Raw genomic sequence first — 16964 nt, forward strand, 5'->3', positions numbered from 1 at the left:
ACGGGCAGACGTGCAGTGGATGTTGTACAGGCAGGAAAGCAGTTAACAACATGAGAACAACATTACTAAAAAGACAAGTAAAACAAAATCTCAATTCATAAAAATGTTTGAATTTTCATGTGATTCATCTGTTCAGTTTCACTCTTTATACCACCTCAATACCTCAATGTCTTCCCACTCAGTCAGAATCCAATTAACCGGAGTCACACATTCTTTCACAATAAGTGACATGATTGATAAAATGAATAGTGTGTGAGGCTGCAAGTCAGGGCCTCCTGTCAGGAAACGAAGTTTGACTGCTCATCAGAGAACTTTGTTTCCTTTCCAGAGAACAGGATCAGCCGCCTCAGTCTGTTTTATTCCTGAGAAATTGTATAAAGTACGACAGAACGGGGGAAGTCGAACCATAACGATGAGATAATCTGTTAAACAAATATTCTGCTGCAGTAAAATCATGAGATGTAGAAAGTGTCTCGCGTTGGCCCGACGTTTGTGAATTAACAGTGAAGATAAAGTGCGGAGCTGACGCTTTTATTGTGAAAGGCTCGCGCCGGATGTGCTGCTGTGGCTGCGGCTCGCTCGGCTCCACAGAGTCATAGCTGTGCCGTGCGGGCTCACGTCCTCAGGTGACACCGACAGCGATGGCGCGTTTGAGTCTCTTCGTGCTGCTGTGGACTGGAATGACGTCTGCAGGTGGAGCAGGTGAGAAAAGTGATGAGCAAACTGAGGTGAGCTGAGCTGCTGTGAACCTGAACCTGGACTGAGTCTGGGATGTGTGAGACCCGCCTGGAAACAGGATGAGAGTTTTGCCTCGTAGTGTGGAGACAACACCTGCAGCTGCCTCACAGGCCCGCACGTCATCAGCGCTGATCGATAGTATTGATTGAAAAGATGAAAGCATCATTCGGATCAGTTTAAGAGCTTCGAGTGTTTTTAGGTGATGTCACGTCTCGGGTGGGTTTGTAACTTCACGTGCTGCGTCATCACTACTGCAGGTGTGTTTGTGTTTCCTGTTTTGTGGTGTAAACTCTGAGCTTGTCGGGTCCAGCAGTCCTGTTGGGGTCCTCATGGGGTCCTGGTTAGGGTTTGGGCTGTGGTCTGAACTGGGCTCAGGTGGAGGGTTTGGGTTCAGGCGGGATGAAATGAATGGAACCTTACGGGTCCCTCAGCACGTCCCCCCCCCCGCAGCACACACCGGAAGTTCCACATGCACACGCACGTCAGTTTCGTTGTTTTCAGCATGTGTCAGTTGGCCTGTCTGTGATGCAGAGCGACTTGGATCTTGGCCAGCATTTTAACACACAGACACAAACACTGTCGTTCATGTGGAGACGCGTTCAGGGCCAGCGAGTAAAGTGTGTAAAGAAGCATTTCTGAAAGACTTCCAGCAGCTCAGCTCTGTAGTGAAGGCGATCACAGTGTTGGTCTGACAGCCTGCAGAGAGGAAAAGGCCCATGAAGACTCTGACTCAGCCTCAGAGGCCCAGTACCTGTGCACTAAGGAGGTGAAACAGGAAGTTCACCTGAGACAGACTTTGTCCTTTACAAAGAACCAAAGCAGTTAGAAAAGACCATTTGAATTAGTTTTGTTTCCATTGAGAATTCTTCAGTCCAGCTGTGGGACGTGTCTGCTCTGCTCCTTAACTTTAATTTATTAGTTATTGTGCTGACATGTAAATGTGTTGTATGTTTTCCTCCTAACCTGAAATCTCTGCATGTAAACACTCTGATTCATACGTGTGTTTATCTTCCAGAGCGAGTCGTCGTACCTGAAGGCGATGAGGCTCTTCTACCCTGTTCCCTCAGCACCAAGGAGGACCTGACACTAAAGCTCTTTGACTGGAGGAAAGATGGTCAGAAGGAGGTGTTCCTGTATGAAGCAGGCTCTCATTACAATAACGGCCGTCAAGGTCAAGACGAGCAGTTCAAAGGTCGCGTCTTCCATTTTGAAGACGAACTGAAGAACGGCGACGCCTCCATAAAGATCAGAAATGCGAAGGTGGCTGACACAGGAGCGTACACCTGTGACTTTCCCTTTCTTCAGCCACCTCAGATGTTTGACATTGAGCTTGTTGTTGGTGAGTGTTTTCATCAAACAGGTAAAGGTGTCAGCTCGTTTACTGAAAATATTCTTGAGTTTGCAGTTTTTATTTGGTAGAAGTTAGAGATGTTTGAAATCTCACGTTGTATGAAACAATGCAGGGAGGATTCAGTCAAACTTTTCTTCTCCTTCAACACTCTGTAATCCTCATTTACAAGCAGAAGGGAAAAACAAAAACTTCACAATGTTGTCGTCCTGTAATCGTCTGTAGTGATGTGTCACTGACTGTCTGTTTACACCATGTTCACAGGTGCTGCAGAGCCGTCTGTCACAAATCTAAATGAAACAGAGACCTGGGCCCTGCTGCTGTGTAAAGTTCTCAATGCTCATCCAGAGCCAACAGTAAAGTGGCAGGACAGCAATGGAAACAAACCTCCTGCTGAAGAACCACAAGTCACAAAGAGTGGAGACCGTTTCAACGTGATCCTCCTCACCAACGTTACCAAGACCGACAACTATCACTGTGTTGTCACACAGGAGGACATCAGCCACCAGGCTGCTTCTAACATTTATGTTCGTCTCTCAGGTGAGAGTCTTCTTCAGTCATGTGGTTTTATTGAGAGACACGTCTGCTCCACACAGGAACAGAAAACGTGTCATGAAGCTGAGCTTTTTCTTAGCTGCATTTAGACAGCTGGATTAGATTGAGATTACAGCATTAATCCCAGTTAGAAAGTGCAGAATCCCACAGGAAGCACATAACAAACAACATGAGGACACTCAGAGAGGCAGATTCAACCTCCTGTCTGAGTCTGAAACCAGCAGCTCAAAGTCTGATAGAAACAGGGTGTCATTACAGGGTTGAGTTCTGTCCTCATTACATGTGGTCACAGTGAAGGATCCTCATCAACAGACTTCATGTCCTTCTTTCAGTTTCACATTTGTCCCCTTTAACTCGTCTCAGGACACATGAGGTGTAAATCCAGCTGGAGACCTCATGTTGTACGTTTTACAGTGCAGAAAAGATTGTTCAGGGCTCTGGCAGTGGTGGAAGAAGTCCATATAGTCAACATGTACTTCAACAAAAACTCTCATGTGTTTAGCCTTTCACTGAAAACCTTTTCCTCACACACAGGACTGAAAAACAATGACAAAATACTTGAATAAAGTACAGGACATGCAGCACAATGAGAACAGGCAAACATGTTGTACTTTTTAACCAATCACGAGCCAGGATGGTTTCAGTCATGCTGTAATGAAACGATGGAACTGCTTATCCTTATCAGATCAAAATGGGCAAAATATGAACGAATTCCAACTATTTTGTACTTCTGTAAGTGGCTCTAATGAGGTACTTTACTTTAGTAAAAATACTAACTTTACTTTAGTGAAAGTATTTAAATGTTATGAGCTAAGTGGACTTGAAGGGCTTAAGTTCCTGTCAGTGTGTTGCTGTTGTGTCTCGTGTGTTTGGATTCGTATTCGCGTTGCGTTCAAGTGTCTGTCTGGATGTTTCAGCTCATCTGAACTCCTTCATGTCCTGTTGGCAGCTTTAATCTCCAGCAGAGCATCAGATTCTCTAAGATCATCATGTGTTTGTAGAGCTGCAGTTTCAGCTCATCCGAGAGGCTTTTTAAAGAGTTTATTTAGCTTCATAATAATTTTCTGAACACATGAAGGAACACTTCATCCTTCAGTTCATCACGAACACTTAAACTTATACTAAAGTACAGCATTGTAGTAAATGTACTTCGATTCCATCACTGGCAGACAGGAATGTTGGTTACGCACCATAACTCCAGATTCTGTGAGTGTAGGTGCAGCTCTTTAAGGCTGTCACTAGTGGGGTCGTCAGTGGGGCCCCCACGTCAGAGAGCTGCATCTTCACTCAGAGAATCTGGAGTTACGTAACTGAAGTTCTACCTCCTTTAGGCTTCGTCCTCCATGATGTCCTCTAATGTGATGAGATCAAAGCAGGATGTGGTCCACGTCCCACTGGGTCCTGAATCACAGTACATCATATGCACTCTGATGGCCCAGAGGCCTGATATTTAGCATGAAGACAAGAAACTAGAGGACGCAGGTGACCCTTATAGACACTGACCAATCACAGCGCAGCCTGAGACAAGGTTTCCACCTGGTCTTGTGACATGGCCGCCTGTAGGAGCTCACAGGTGTAGAAACACATGAGTAGACCCTGTGAGGCCCTGAGCCTCAGTATGAATATGACAACACAGCATGTGGCAGGTGATGAAGGGATGAAGAAGACTTTGTCCACAGTGAGACAGAGACGTGACGGGTGTCAAACTGCTGTCCTTTAGGGTGGACTTGGAGCTGCAGTGTTTAGGGAAGCTTCCATCAGCTGTGAACTTTGCTGAGTGACAGAAACTCAAGTGAAACGATGAAAATCTGTCAAAGCGTCTGGAAAGGAGCTTCAACGCTCTTCTGTTCAGACCGTCAGGCTGCTGTGTGAGCTTCATGGAGGAACAAAGCTCACATTCAGAGCTGCGATCCCTCGTGTCAAATCTCCCATCAGCACGTTTAGCCAAACAGCCAACAGCATCACATCATTCAGGCCTGACCAGACGTCTCATCACTCCAGTTTGGCCTTTTTTATCTGATTCACACAACCAGATGGACACAACGCAACCTTCTCTCATTTCAGTGGATTTCAGCTCTTTAGTGACTCAGTGTTTTGAGGATAAAGTTTGACAGTGTGAGGATTCTTTACTTCAGGAAGTGGACAGGATAACCAGACACCTGACTGCTGTTCTAAATGAACGTGTGTGGAGGAAAGCACAGAAGCAACACAAAGCGGGTTTAGCAAAAGGGCCAAAAGCTGAGAAAAGCACCAGAACGCAGGATTTTAACATCTCATTTAATGTGCGAGGTGAACACACAACCTTTGAAGGATGGGATGCTGATGAAGAGGACGCTGATCCAACGTTTCTGCAGACTCGACTTGTCGTTCAGCTCGTTTCTGTTGTTTCTTGTTTTGTTTATGAGCCTCAGATGAGTTTTCTTCAGAAGCTTCAGTTTCCTTTTAGTGTTTGTTGGGTTTTAATAGTTTTATGTCCAGCCTTTCTGTCTCTCTGCTCTTGTTCTGGTGTTCATGTGGATTCATTGAAGTCATCCAGGTGATCAAATGTCAGGTTGAAATCAAACCGCACACACCAGACTGTTAAATGAAGTGAACTCAGGTCACACTGAGATGTTTTGAAGCAGGAAACAAAACAAATGAAACAATAAAACAAGAGAATTGAGTTAAAAAGATCAAAACGCTCCATCAGCTGACTGCTGGTCTCAGGTCCGGTCCAGGTTCTGGTTTGGAGTTTGACCGCAGTGCAGGGATGGACGTAATCAGGGCTGATGCAGATATTGATTATTAGCAATCAACAAGGCTGATGTGTGGAGCCGATACTCAGTTGTAAGAATAAAAATGTTAATGTGAGAGTTTAAAATGTACAGTAACCGTGTGCGCTTTACTCAGATACAGTACTTATGTGTGAGGTACTTGTACTTTCAGTTTTCTTCTACTTTTTCTTCTGCATTTTGGAGGCAAATGTTGTTACTTTTTACTTAAATGTTGTGTTTTTAATTTGGTGACTAAAAGTCCTTCACATCATCTGACATGTTAAAGTGTGAAAGCCTGCAGTGAAGGATGGAACAAACTGTTTGTGTCGGCTTCTGAGATTCAAATCCTCACAGCAGCTCGCTGATCAGACGAGTGACTTCAGTCTGAACGTTTTGCAGCTAAAGTGAAATAAAATGTGACTTTATGATGACGCTGATCACGATGCTGATGTACGCTGACGATGCACACGTTTGGATAAAACTTGAAAAGTGTCACCTTGTTGTGGCTGTTAAATGTGTTAAATGTTTGTCAGAGAAACTTGGTACAAACACACTCTCACACTGCAGTGTTTCCTGGCTGCTCGTCTCATCAGTCGTTCACATCGATTGTGTCAGTTCAGTCGTTATCTTTTAGTGTTTCAGCCAACCCATCAGGAACTTAAAGTCTCCCTTCGTTCAGATGCGTATTTTCCACATTGGTCACTTGGATGTGTGTGCTTGTTTGTGAGAAACGGGTCGACACAGGACGGTCGTCACTCAGTTCAGGCTCGTGTATCCCAAGTAAAGACAACCATGGAGATAAAATGAAAATAATCTTTATTACAAACGTTCAATGATACAATTCAAGGCACAACATAAATTTCACTGGCTGGTGAAATCTGGCTCACTAAGAGGGCGCAAGATATGAGTGTTCAATATACTCAGTAAATTCAAACACATTCAAAGAGTGTTCAATAAACACCCTTCTATAAGTTTTATTAAAAAGACTTGAGCTGCTCACAAGTCATTCAGTTGAGTCGTTCAGTAACCTGCTGCAGGTCATCTGATCAGTTCAGGACATTACAGAACTTTTTCTGAGGCGCTCAGAGCCTGTGCTGTGGTAACATCTCTCCTGTATTTACAGCATCTGATTAGCTGTTTGACATGTGGGACAGCCCACTGCAATGCAATATAAATAAAACACAATGGAAACTGTCATTAAAAAAGCACATAAAGAATATGATCACAATACATCTTCTGCTTCAAGTCTGTGTGAAGAGTCTTCAGTCAAAGCTCCTCTCTCTTCCATGACTACGGAGTCATTATCAGAATCAGAATCTGATTCTGCATCTTCAGCTTCAGGTCTGTGTTCAGGTCTGTCTTCAGTCAAATCTCTAAAACCTCTCACTTCCATGACTTCATTATGTCTCTCCTGTCTTAGATGGCGGATGAGAGCTTGCAAGAAAAACAAAGTTTGATTCAAGAAAACCACATCTTGTTGATGCAACTTAATTTAATGTCTGAGAGATAAAACTGCTGTCAAGACTAAACATGAGATACAAGAACGTGTTGTACCATCTGCTCATCATGAATATGTTGATACATGATTTAAACATACCTCTCTGGCGTTTGATGTGCCACCTACAAAAAAGCACCAAAAGAAAAACAAACAAAACAACAGCAACAGCAAGAGTGCCGAAAACAGCAGCAACAGTCGATCCGGTGCAGCTCTCTGAAAGAGATGACAGACAGTTAGTGTGTACTGGTGTACGCAAGAATTACCTCAGTTTTTGGTTAGAAATACTGCAGCAATCACAGAATATATTTAACAATACTTAATAGTCCCACAAGTGCAGAGTTCCAATGTACAGCTTGGAACAGATGAAAGTTGTGACTGTCTAAAGAAATAAATGACAATTAACAAATAACAATTATATAAAAAGGTCGGAATAACAGAAAATAATTGAAGCAGTTTCTGCTGGAAAAGGGAAGTTCTGTGCTGTTTTAAACAATTCTACAAAACAGCCACTAGGGGTCTCCCTTGACTACAGTATGGCCTCCTCAGCAAATTAAATGGCGTATATGATCGCCTGTTGCCACTCAAGGCAACACACAACACGTGAGAAAATTCACTTGACGAGACGCCATCGTAAGCATCGTGTACAGTTAATTTGACCACACATTCAAACCAAAGTAAACAACAGGCACTCTTCCATTGACAGAACAGAAACCCGTATCATAACCTCATAATGACTGCGAGTTTGTATGATATCATAACCTTTTCAACATTTAGCATGATTATGAGCACATTGTAATAATGAACAATGATAAACCTTGCCAGCAAACAGGTTATCTTCACTAAAGGTTATTTTAAAATAATCTTTAGAGAACCCTAAGTGAACCTTCAGTTCTGCTTCCGGTTCGTGGAACACCGGTCACTCCATTAAACTTCCGGTTAGGTAGAGTGGTGCTTGCGATATTGTATTGTATTGTATTGTATTGTATTGTATTGTATTGTATTGTATTGCTGTAGCCCCATACATTTTTTGTGGTGTTTCGTCAGTTTTCTTTATGTTTTCGGTATATGCGACATAGTCGACGGATGTACTCCCATTAGATCAGATTTCTGATTCTTTCTGTATTATTATTATTCAAGCATTCGCGCCAGTTTACGGCTTTCGCCATTTTGGTTTCACGCATCAATAAAACACTAAGTTTGCGATTTGTTTTCACCAGGCTTCTACCGTCTGCTGTTCTCTCGTTGGGAAAATGCACAAGGACAATAATACACAAAACCTAAACCGTATTATTGCGACTATGTTCACGTAATGATAATTGAAATTAGCCCTTTAACCCCCGTTCATAGAGGACTACCTCGCGAGTGCCCGTCAGGTGAATTGCAGCCAATTTCTGTACAACAGGTTTTAATGGGGAGTGGACAGGCAGGCTGTCTGTGGACAGGCTGTCTGTGGACTGTGGACAGGCTGTCTGTGGACAGGCAGGCTGCATCACTGAATATAGCGGCCTTATGCCTTTTTCTGTATTTTGTGTGTATTGGCAATTTTATTTTATTATGTCCGGCTGGTGTGCACTCACGTGGGCACAGGTGGGAATAAATAAATAAAATGAATGAAAGCACCTGAGTACCAGTATGACGTGAGGTAGACGTGAGCTAAGGAGAGCGCATTTTTCTTTTGACCGCAAACGTATCGCAACACCAGGCACCGCACTGCACTTCACTGCATTTTGCACGCCGCGTTTGTCTTGCCGTTGCCTGCTGCTTGGATGGTTTTATCTGTTTTGTTGGAAGAATAAATGAAGTTAACGTCACCTGGAATCTGGATTTGTTGTTTGGTCGAGACAGAACAGTGTAAACCTCCCTACTTAACCTCTCAGTGACTCTCTGTTTGTAGTCACTATACTGAGTAACATAATTATAGAGGAGAGTACATTTTTTCATCTGTATTATTATCTTGGTGTTGCTAACTAAACAAGTTGTCCTGTAACATGTTAAGTAACGTGAGTGTTTTCAGATCGGCTGAGAAAGCTCCAGTTCATCACTGCTGACAGAACAGGCCAAGACAACACTGATAAAGGTAAATGTCTGTTTCATTTTAAAATCTCCACTAAACTTTATCTTGAAATGGCACTGTTTACTCTTAGCCTGATTTAACTGTGGTGAAATCACATAAAGAAAAGCAAAATCAACTGGATTTTCTTTGATTGCTATTGATAAAATGCACATATGTAAACTTTTTGTGTCCATATCAGTCTCACCTGCACCAAATATCAACTATTTTGCATCATCACTTGCATTTGTGGTAACTATGTTGGAGTCTAATCGTATCATAATCCTGTATGTTCTAAATGCATTCATTTCTTATATATGAACCTCAAAAATAGTGCACGCTCAACATTAGTGAAGAGTTTACTTGTGATGGTGTATTTTATGGAACTGGGACACACTGCCACACAGGCTACCACAGAAATATCATATAGCAGATGTATTGAAGTAAACACAGAGGTGTCTGCTGCAATAAACTGGCTGTAGTTTCAACAAGAGGAAAATGTATGGAGCTTTTTCATAAAGTAGATGGTTCACACAGTTCACTTTAGTGAGTCTCAACAGCCTATATTCTGTACATCAAAAACCTTTTGGTGGTTGTTGGATGTGAGATACACAACCGCTCAAAAGTTTGGGATCACTTGCAAATGTCTTTGTTTTCCAAAGAAAAACACATTTTCGTGTAATTCACAAAGAATTTTATCCTTTCATTAATAAAATTAATGAGGTGATTTTTGAAGAATGATGTACATTTTTGCATAGAGGCCTATTATCAGCAACTGTCAGTCCTCTGCATCAGTCGATTACTAGAAAACCCTTTTGCAATTGTGTTGCACAGCTGAAAACCGTCGTACTAATAAGGGAGCTAAAAAGGAGAGCATGACATTCTTTAGGTTAGTTTAGTATCTGAAGCATCAGAATTTTGTTTATTTACAGGCTCAAAATTGCTAGAAAGAAAGAACTTTCTTTAGAGACCTGTCAGTCTATTGTGACTATTCAATGCAAGACATTGTGAGGAAACTTAAAATCTCTTACCAAGCTATTATCCTCTAACTTCAGAGAGCAGCACAAACCGACTCTAACAAGGACAGAAAAAGGAGCGCTGATGCACAACTGTGCAAGAAGACAAGTGTCTGTAGGCAAAGACGCCTCAAAGGTCGTCAGCTGGCAGCTGCACTAAATGGTACCTTCCCTGTTCACTGGTTATATCTTTTATTCTGGTTGTTTATATAGTGTTGTTTTTATATTTATAGCATCAGTATTGTAGGTTTTTTGGGCTTATACCGGGACCGAGGAAACTAATTTCACTCCACCTCATGTTTCTACATGTGTGAAATGACAATAAAGCTCCTTGAATCCTTGAATCCTGTCAAACAGCCAGTGTCAGATTCAACAGTGAAGTGATGACTTCGGGATGTTGGACTTCAGGGCAGATTTGCCAAGAAAAAGCCATATCTCAGACTGGCCAGTAAAAAGAAAAGACTGAGATGGACAAAAGAGCACAGACATTGGACACTGGAAGACTGGAAGAAGGTGTGGACAGATGAGTCCAAATTTGAGGTCTTTGGATCAAACAGAAGAACATTTGTGAGATGCAGAACAAATAAAAGAAATAAAGATGCAAGTGCTTAATACCATCAGTCAAGTATGGTGGAAGCAGCGTGATGGTCTGGGGGCAGCAAAGTAGGAGATTTGTACAGAGTGGAAGAAAAGCTATCACAAGATTTTGCAGCACCATGCCATACACTGTGGACAGCACTTGATTTGGGGCAATTTCATCCTACAACAGGATAATGACCCAAAACACACCCCCAAAATGTGTCAGCAATATTTAAAGAATAAGCAGTCAGCCAGAATGCTAACTGTAGTGGAGCCAGCACAGTCTCCAGATCTGAACCCTGTTGAGCTGTTGTGAGAGCAGCTTGACCGTGTGGTACGGAGGAAGACTCCTTCAAGCCAGTCCATCTTGTGATGCTCCAGCAAGCTTGAGGTGAAATCTCATCAGATTACGTTGAAAACTTGACAGCTACAATGTCTAAGGTCTGCCAGGCTGTAATTGCTGCAAAAGGTGTTTTTTTGATGAAGGCAAAGTTTGAAGAACACGTTCATCATTTCCATTTAAATCACGATTTCTAACTGATAATGTCAGCATGTCCTGTTCATTTGCTATATTTTCTATTCAGACTGATTTCATGTGTGTTTCCATGGAAAACAAGACAATATCCAAGCGACCCCAAACTTTTGAGCGGTAGTGTATGTATCACATTATTTCAATAAATTCAGATTACTCTTACATTTTTTAACTGCTTACTATTTAGCCTACTTACTTACTTACCCTACCCTTCAAGCACCACCCAGCATTTCACAAACATCAAATTGTTTGCTGGGCTGTTTGCAAACTGTGGGTGTGGGTGACCGAGAGCAAAATGCCTGCTGAAAGGAGCTGCGCCCCCAGCTGGTTTGGATGAATGCCATTGTCTCTGAATAAACTGTGTACCCAGAAGAGGTTGAAATGGTCCATAAAGGAGACATTATGAGCAGTGCACTTTGATGAGAGGCAGGTCTGCAGCGACAGCAACCTGCTGAAACACCCAACTCCTCATCCACAGGAATCAAGAGTCCTGATATCCAGACATGACTTTTTAAGACTTCAGCTTGTCCTTTGCAGATATCACATGCGCCTCTATGCACAATAACCTTTCAGTGTCTCTATGCTCGATGTCACGGCTGGGACGCAGAAAGTTATTGCATTGTTTGTTCTGACATTCCTGATGATGGAGTCAGTTCCAGGTAAAAAGTTAACCATCAGGGACTAAACTCTGCTCTGCCTCTCTGAGTGCTCTCATGTTATGTGCTTCCTGTGGGACTCACTAACTTTCTAACTGGGATTAAGGCTGTAATCTCAATCTAATCCAGCTGTCTAAATCCAGCTAAGAAAAAGCTCAGCTTCATGTTTTCTGCTCTCGGTGGAGCAGACGTGTCTCTGGTTGAACGACTTGGGGCTCTAAAGGGCCTTCGAGGTGTTTTCATGCTGATCCTCAGGATCAGACTGCAGCAGACTTTTAGAAATCTCTTACTGGGTTTGTGTGTGAAGCTCACTTTGTAGCTGACAGGCTGAAACATTTTACACTTGTGCAGATGTCTTCAGCACAGTTTGCTTTGTGTTCACCCTCAACACAGCAGATCATTTAAAACTAATAAAACCACACGACTGAGGAAGACTCACCTGGCTCTGCAGCTGCACCTGTGAAGACAAGGAGACAAGAAGACACATCACTCACAGAGGACAGTTACAGGATCACAGATCTGACAGTGTGAAGAGTTTTACAGTTTTTCTGAATTGCTAAAACTCTAATTTCTGCAGTGAATGAAACAAGTTTACAGAGTGTCCTTTAAAGGCTGGACACTTTCAGGATGATTTTTTTTCCACAGTACCTGTTTTACAATAGTTTGTTTGAATGCAGAGTAAATGCTAAATCCACTGAGTTGTGAAATCTTTTTTGTCTTTACTTTTAGATACAAAATGCATGTGCTATACTTTATTGTGACCAATAAACATTTCTCCATAAGCAACATGCCTTGACCACTGTGTTTTTAATGTAGTGTTTAATGACTGCTCAGAGGTTTTTCTATTTTGTCCGATCTGTGTGAGATCTGACAACATTGTTGGGTTTTGAGCACATGTAAAACTATTTTGAGGTGATGGTATGATTTTGCAAAAAGAATCAGAGGTTTTGTGAATGTAGTTTGAGCAATTCAACAATTCAAAAGTAAACAATTAAAATGAGATCTCAATAAAACAACACGACTGAAGAAGACTCACCATGAATGTAAACATGAGTCTCCGCCTCAGTCTGATGGCTGATTTCCTCCTGTGTGACCACACAGTGATAGTCGTCGGTCTTGCTCACAGTGGTGAGGAGGATCACACTGAAACGGTTTCCACTCTTTGTGACTTGTGGTTCTTTAGCAGGAAGTTTGTTTCCTGCACTGTCCTGCCACTTCACTGTTGGCTCTGGACGAGCACTGAGGACTTTACACTGCAGCTGTGACCAGTCATTCGTGTGATGAAGTACTGTGACAAATGGCTTTGCAGCTGCACCTGTGAACGTGGTGTAAACAGACAGTCAGTGACACATCAGATGATTTCTGGATTTGTCTGATGTGTCAACAATATTTTCTTATGTACTAAGATAATATAAAAATAAGTTCTCCTTTGTGTTATCAGGGAGTATAATCAGTGAGAAATACTTGTTGTAAGACTTGTTGTAATTCTCCTTCAGGAGACACCAGCAGCTGATCAAAGGTTTCACTCAAGTGTGTTTGATTTCTTCAAACAGGAAGCTGGGTGTCAACATTTATTTGTTCTTTATAACTATATTCATGTTTCATCATCTGATTTTATCAAACACTTTAAAATCCATCCTCTGAGTAACATCACTGAAACTGATCAAATATTTTTCATGGACCCAATCAAACCCAGTGAAGACAAAAGGTGAACCTAAATCTCATGTCCTTCATTTTTCTTCATTTCTCACAAAAAACTAGCAACACTAATGCTTTTTAACATTAAAAGAACAACAAAAGCACTTAAAAAAAATCTAAGAACTTCGGGAAAGTCTTGAGACTGATTTAAAATGTAGTTCAACTCCAATAATGTGATGATTTGTGTTGACTGCTGTGTTTCAGAGACAGGAAATCAAAGTGACGTACATGCTGTAGTGTAAGCATTAAGAGATGAAGTTGGAAAAGGACGTGCAGGTGAACCTCCAGTGTTAACAAGCGAAGTGCAGAAGAAGAAAATCTCAGTCTGATCCACAGTGAGGAAGACACACTCAGATGTTTCAGGTCTGTGGAGTCAAACTCACAGCACACGTGAGACGTACAGAGTGACATCATCAGCCAGGACTCACCTGAGATTTCACCTGATCTGTCTCTTAACACTAGATCTAAAAGACAAAACAAAACACATGTTAGGGTGCTTATCAAATATGAAGAGCTGAAATGTGTTTCCTGTTGGCTGAGCTGCTAAAATGTCTCTGTGCAGAGGGACATAATGCGCAGTGTGTCACTAATATCAGCCATGTTTGATTCAGAGGTCATCTCTCCACATGTGGCTGCAGCTCTGTGGGGACCAGGTCCTGCCAGATGTGGACTCTGACTACTGGACAAAAGTCCATCTGGGACTCTCAAACCAGTCGCTTCAGTAAACGAGCTGACACCTTTACCTGTTTGATGAAAACACTCACCAACAACAAGCTCAATGAGGAACGTTTGACGTGGCTGATGAAGTGGAAAATCACAGGTGTAGTTTCCACTGTCAGCCACCTTCGTATTTATGATCTTTATGGAGGCGTCACCGTTCTTCAGTTTGTCTTCAAAATGGAAGACACGACCTTTGAACTGCTCGTCTTGACCATGACGGCCGTTATTGTAATGAGAGCCTGCTTCATACAGGAACACCTCCTTCTGACCATCTTTCTTCCAGTCAAAGAGCTTTAGTGTCAGGTCCTCCTTGGTGCTGAGGGAACAGGGTAGAAGAGCATCATCGCCTTCAGGTACGACGACTCGCTCTGGAAGATCAACACACGTATGAATCAGAGTGTTTACATGCAGAGCGATTAAGTGAAGACGTGAAAGTTTGCTGTTTGAACAAATGAACTGCTGACAAAACATGAAACTTTTCTTGTTCACTGAGCACGTTCAGCAGTTTGTCCACAGTTTTGTCCTCTAGACTGCACATCTGCTCACGTTTGCCTTTTTAAAACACATATTTCTGTTTTCTAAGCCTGATGCTTCACATCATCGTCACAAATCAGTGATTAATAGTTAACTGTCTGGGGTTGACTTGTATATGTACACAGAGCTGTGTGGACCCAAGGCATAAAACCAGGAAAAGACAACACTTAACAATATCCAAAATCTAGGACGATATCTGGTCTCACATAGTTCACCTGTGTTGGCCACATGCCTGTTGTGCATGCTGGCAGCCTGGAGACCCAGACTGAGTTAACTGAATTATACAAGCATGCTCAATGATTAAAAGTTACCGTTAGCCAGGTGATTGTTGTGGATCTGTTCATAAATTCAATCTGACCGACTGTCGTTCAGAAGAGCGGGAGAGGATTTAGAGATTCAGTGTCTGCAGACAAACTACCACACAGGACAAATACTGTGAAAGAGAAAGTCCATTCAGATTTGTGTGGAGTGATGAGTGATGAGATCAGCACTTACATTTACTTAACATCTGTTCAAGGTGGAGCATTTGATTTTACAATTTAATAAGACATAATGGTGGATGGTTGATGAATAACGATGCATCATATTTTATTTGTTACGTTGTGAGTAAAATCTGTGACGCCGAGTGCTCTGATCTGAGATCAGATGGTCAGACTGAGTTTATGAACGCACGCATTTAAAGATCCTAAACTTTTTTGTTAAAGTTGCAGCTACAGTGAACCATCTGACTCCTCCTTCTGGGGTTAGGGTTTGGTTACTGCTGGTCCAAAGCCCTTCACATTCATGTATCTACACAACACAGGAGATAATAAAGCAGCATCAAATCTGCTTCTTTTTTCTCTTCAAAAACATCACAAAGTGCTGAAAAGAGTACTGATCGAGAGCTGGATCGATACGCAGGACCAGTGAAAGCAGCAGCACCATTAAAATCATAACAACAGTGCTGATGTTTAACGTGCATGAGATCAACCTTTTCCTTGTACTGGCACTTCAGAGCCTCCTGGACGTCTGGATGCCTCAGAGGCTTCTGAACATGTGCAGCACCTCAGGAAGAATCCTGGTTTCAGTCATGTTAGAAGGTTTCATGGTCGTCCATGTTCGCTCCAGTCACTCAGATCAGCTGGTTTATCCATCAGCTGAAAATTACTCTCCAACCATTCTGATAACCGAGTTGTCATGTCACGTCACCACCGTGTTATGACACTGAGGTCAAACTAATATCAAGTTACTGGACTGCCGTTAACAACACTGACACCAACATGACGGTGAACACCAACCGAAGGCTGCTGTGTGAGGAGGACCAGGAGTTTAAATGGACTATATTAAATAAAATCTCTAATCTGTACTAATGTTTATAAAATCGCACCGTGTTATCGTCCTTTACCTACAGTCTAAACTAAGTTGTCAACTTCCTCGCCATGGGAGTGGCCGGTCGGAGTTTTGTAGTTACTATTTTAAAGACAGGCAGTAACTTTCCAGTAGCAGTTTCTAATACCTTTCTTAGCATATTCAAGTCCAGCGGTTATTCCAGAGAAAATGAGGTGACAGAAACACCAGAACAGGAGCTCCACAGTCGTCCCCTGCAGTCCCACCATGTTGTCCCGAAGTAGCCGCCGACGGACGAGCTCTCGGTGCTCAGCGACGATAAGAAGCTAAATTCATGTTAACTAACTAACATTAGCTGTTTGAAGGTAAATTTCCTGAATAAACTGCTAGTTGACAGCTGCTGGATACAAGGCGATGCAACCCGACGTTTAAAGACGTTAGTATTTAACACAAATAACCGTAAAATTGGATCACAAACTCTTCTCGTCGAAATCGAAAGTAAAAACTCCAGGATAGTAACAGCTGGGTGTAACCCCAGTTCTACGAGTATGTTTCAATATACAGATGTTGCTCGTATTGGCCCTGCGATTGACTGGCGACCAGTCCAGGGTGAACCCCGCCTCTCGCCCGTAGTCAGCTGGGATAGGCTCCAGCTCCCCCGCGACCCTGACGGATAAGCGGTATAGAAAATGGATGGATGGATGAACGTTGCTCGTATGTTTGTTGCTTTTGTTTTTGCTTTGTGACAATACATTTTTAAATAGTTTGAATAGATACTCCGAATAAGCCTTTTAGACTTCATTCCTCTCACTTTTTGCTTTTTTCGTTTAACATCATTGTACCAACATCACTGTGGAAAAACTGGAGTAAACTAAACTCGTTAGATAATCTGCCAATGTGATGCTGGTTTCTAATAATCACCGATGATCTTGGGACTTTGGGAAGTTTAAAATCTTTTGGA

At 42.3% G+C, this 16964-nt stretch overlaps 3 protein-coding genes across 4 annotated transcripts in view; 1 reads left to right on the forward strand and 2 right to left on the reverse strand.

Annotated features, from left to right (window-relative positions):
* LOC124057033 (nuclear factor 7, ovary-like) overlaps positions 1-16964 on the reverse strand; it is a 546992-nt gene that overhangs the window by 333179 nt on the left and 196849 nt on the right. The gene's annotated exons all lie outside the window — the stretch shown is intronic.
* LOC124057047 (butyrophilin subfamily 1 member A1-like) overlaps positions 424-16964 on the forward strand; it is a 36704-nt gene continuing 20163 nt past the window's right edge. Inside the window, exon 1 of the mRNA XM_046385129.1 lies at positions 424-702. Coding sequence (XP_046241085.1) covers positions 642-702 — 61 coding nt within the window. The 5' untranslated portion in view covers positions 424-641. The remainder of the gene's footprint in view (positions 703-16964) is intronic.
* On the reverse strand, positions 6194-16632 carry LOC124057035 (butyrophilin subfamily 3 member A3-like). 2 transcript variants are annotated; one of them, XM_046385111.1, is made up of 7 exons: positions 16173-16632; positions 14188-14511; positions 13852-13887; positions 12762-13040; positions 12165-12182; positions 6992-7105; positions 6194-6828 (listed from the first exon to the last, which is right to left on the reverse strand). In XM_046385111.1, the coding sequence occupies exons 1-7, from the start codon at positions 16270-16272 to the stop codon at positions 6617-6619; spliced, it is 1083 nt and encodes a 360-aa protein (XP_046241067.1). In that variant the 5' UTR covers positions 16273-16632; the 3' UTR covers positions 6194-6616. The 2 variants fall into 2 exon arrangements, with proteins under 2 accessions (XP_046241067.1, XP_046241068.1); XM_046385112.1 differs by having other exon boundaries at positions 6194-6765; positions 16173-16629.

Source organism: Scatophagus argus, chromosome 3 (genome assembly GCF_020382885.2).
Source record: "Scatophagus argus isolate fScaArg1 chromosome 3, fScaArg1.pri, whole genome shotgun sequence".
NCBI classification, from domain to species: domain Eukaryota; kingdom Metazoa; phylum Chordata; class Actinopteri; family Scatophagidae; genus Scatophagus; species Scatophagus argus.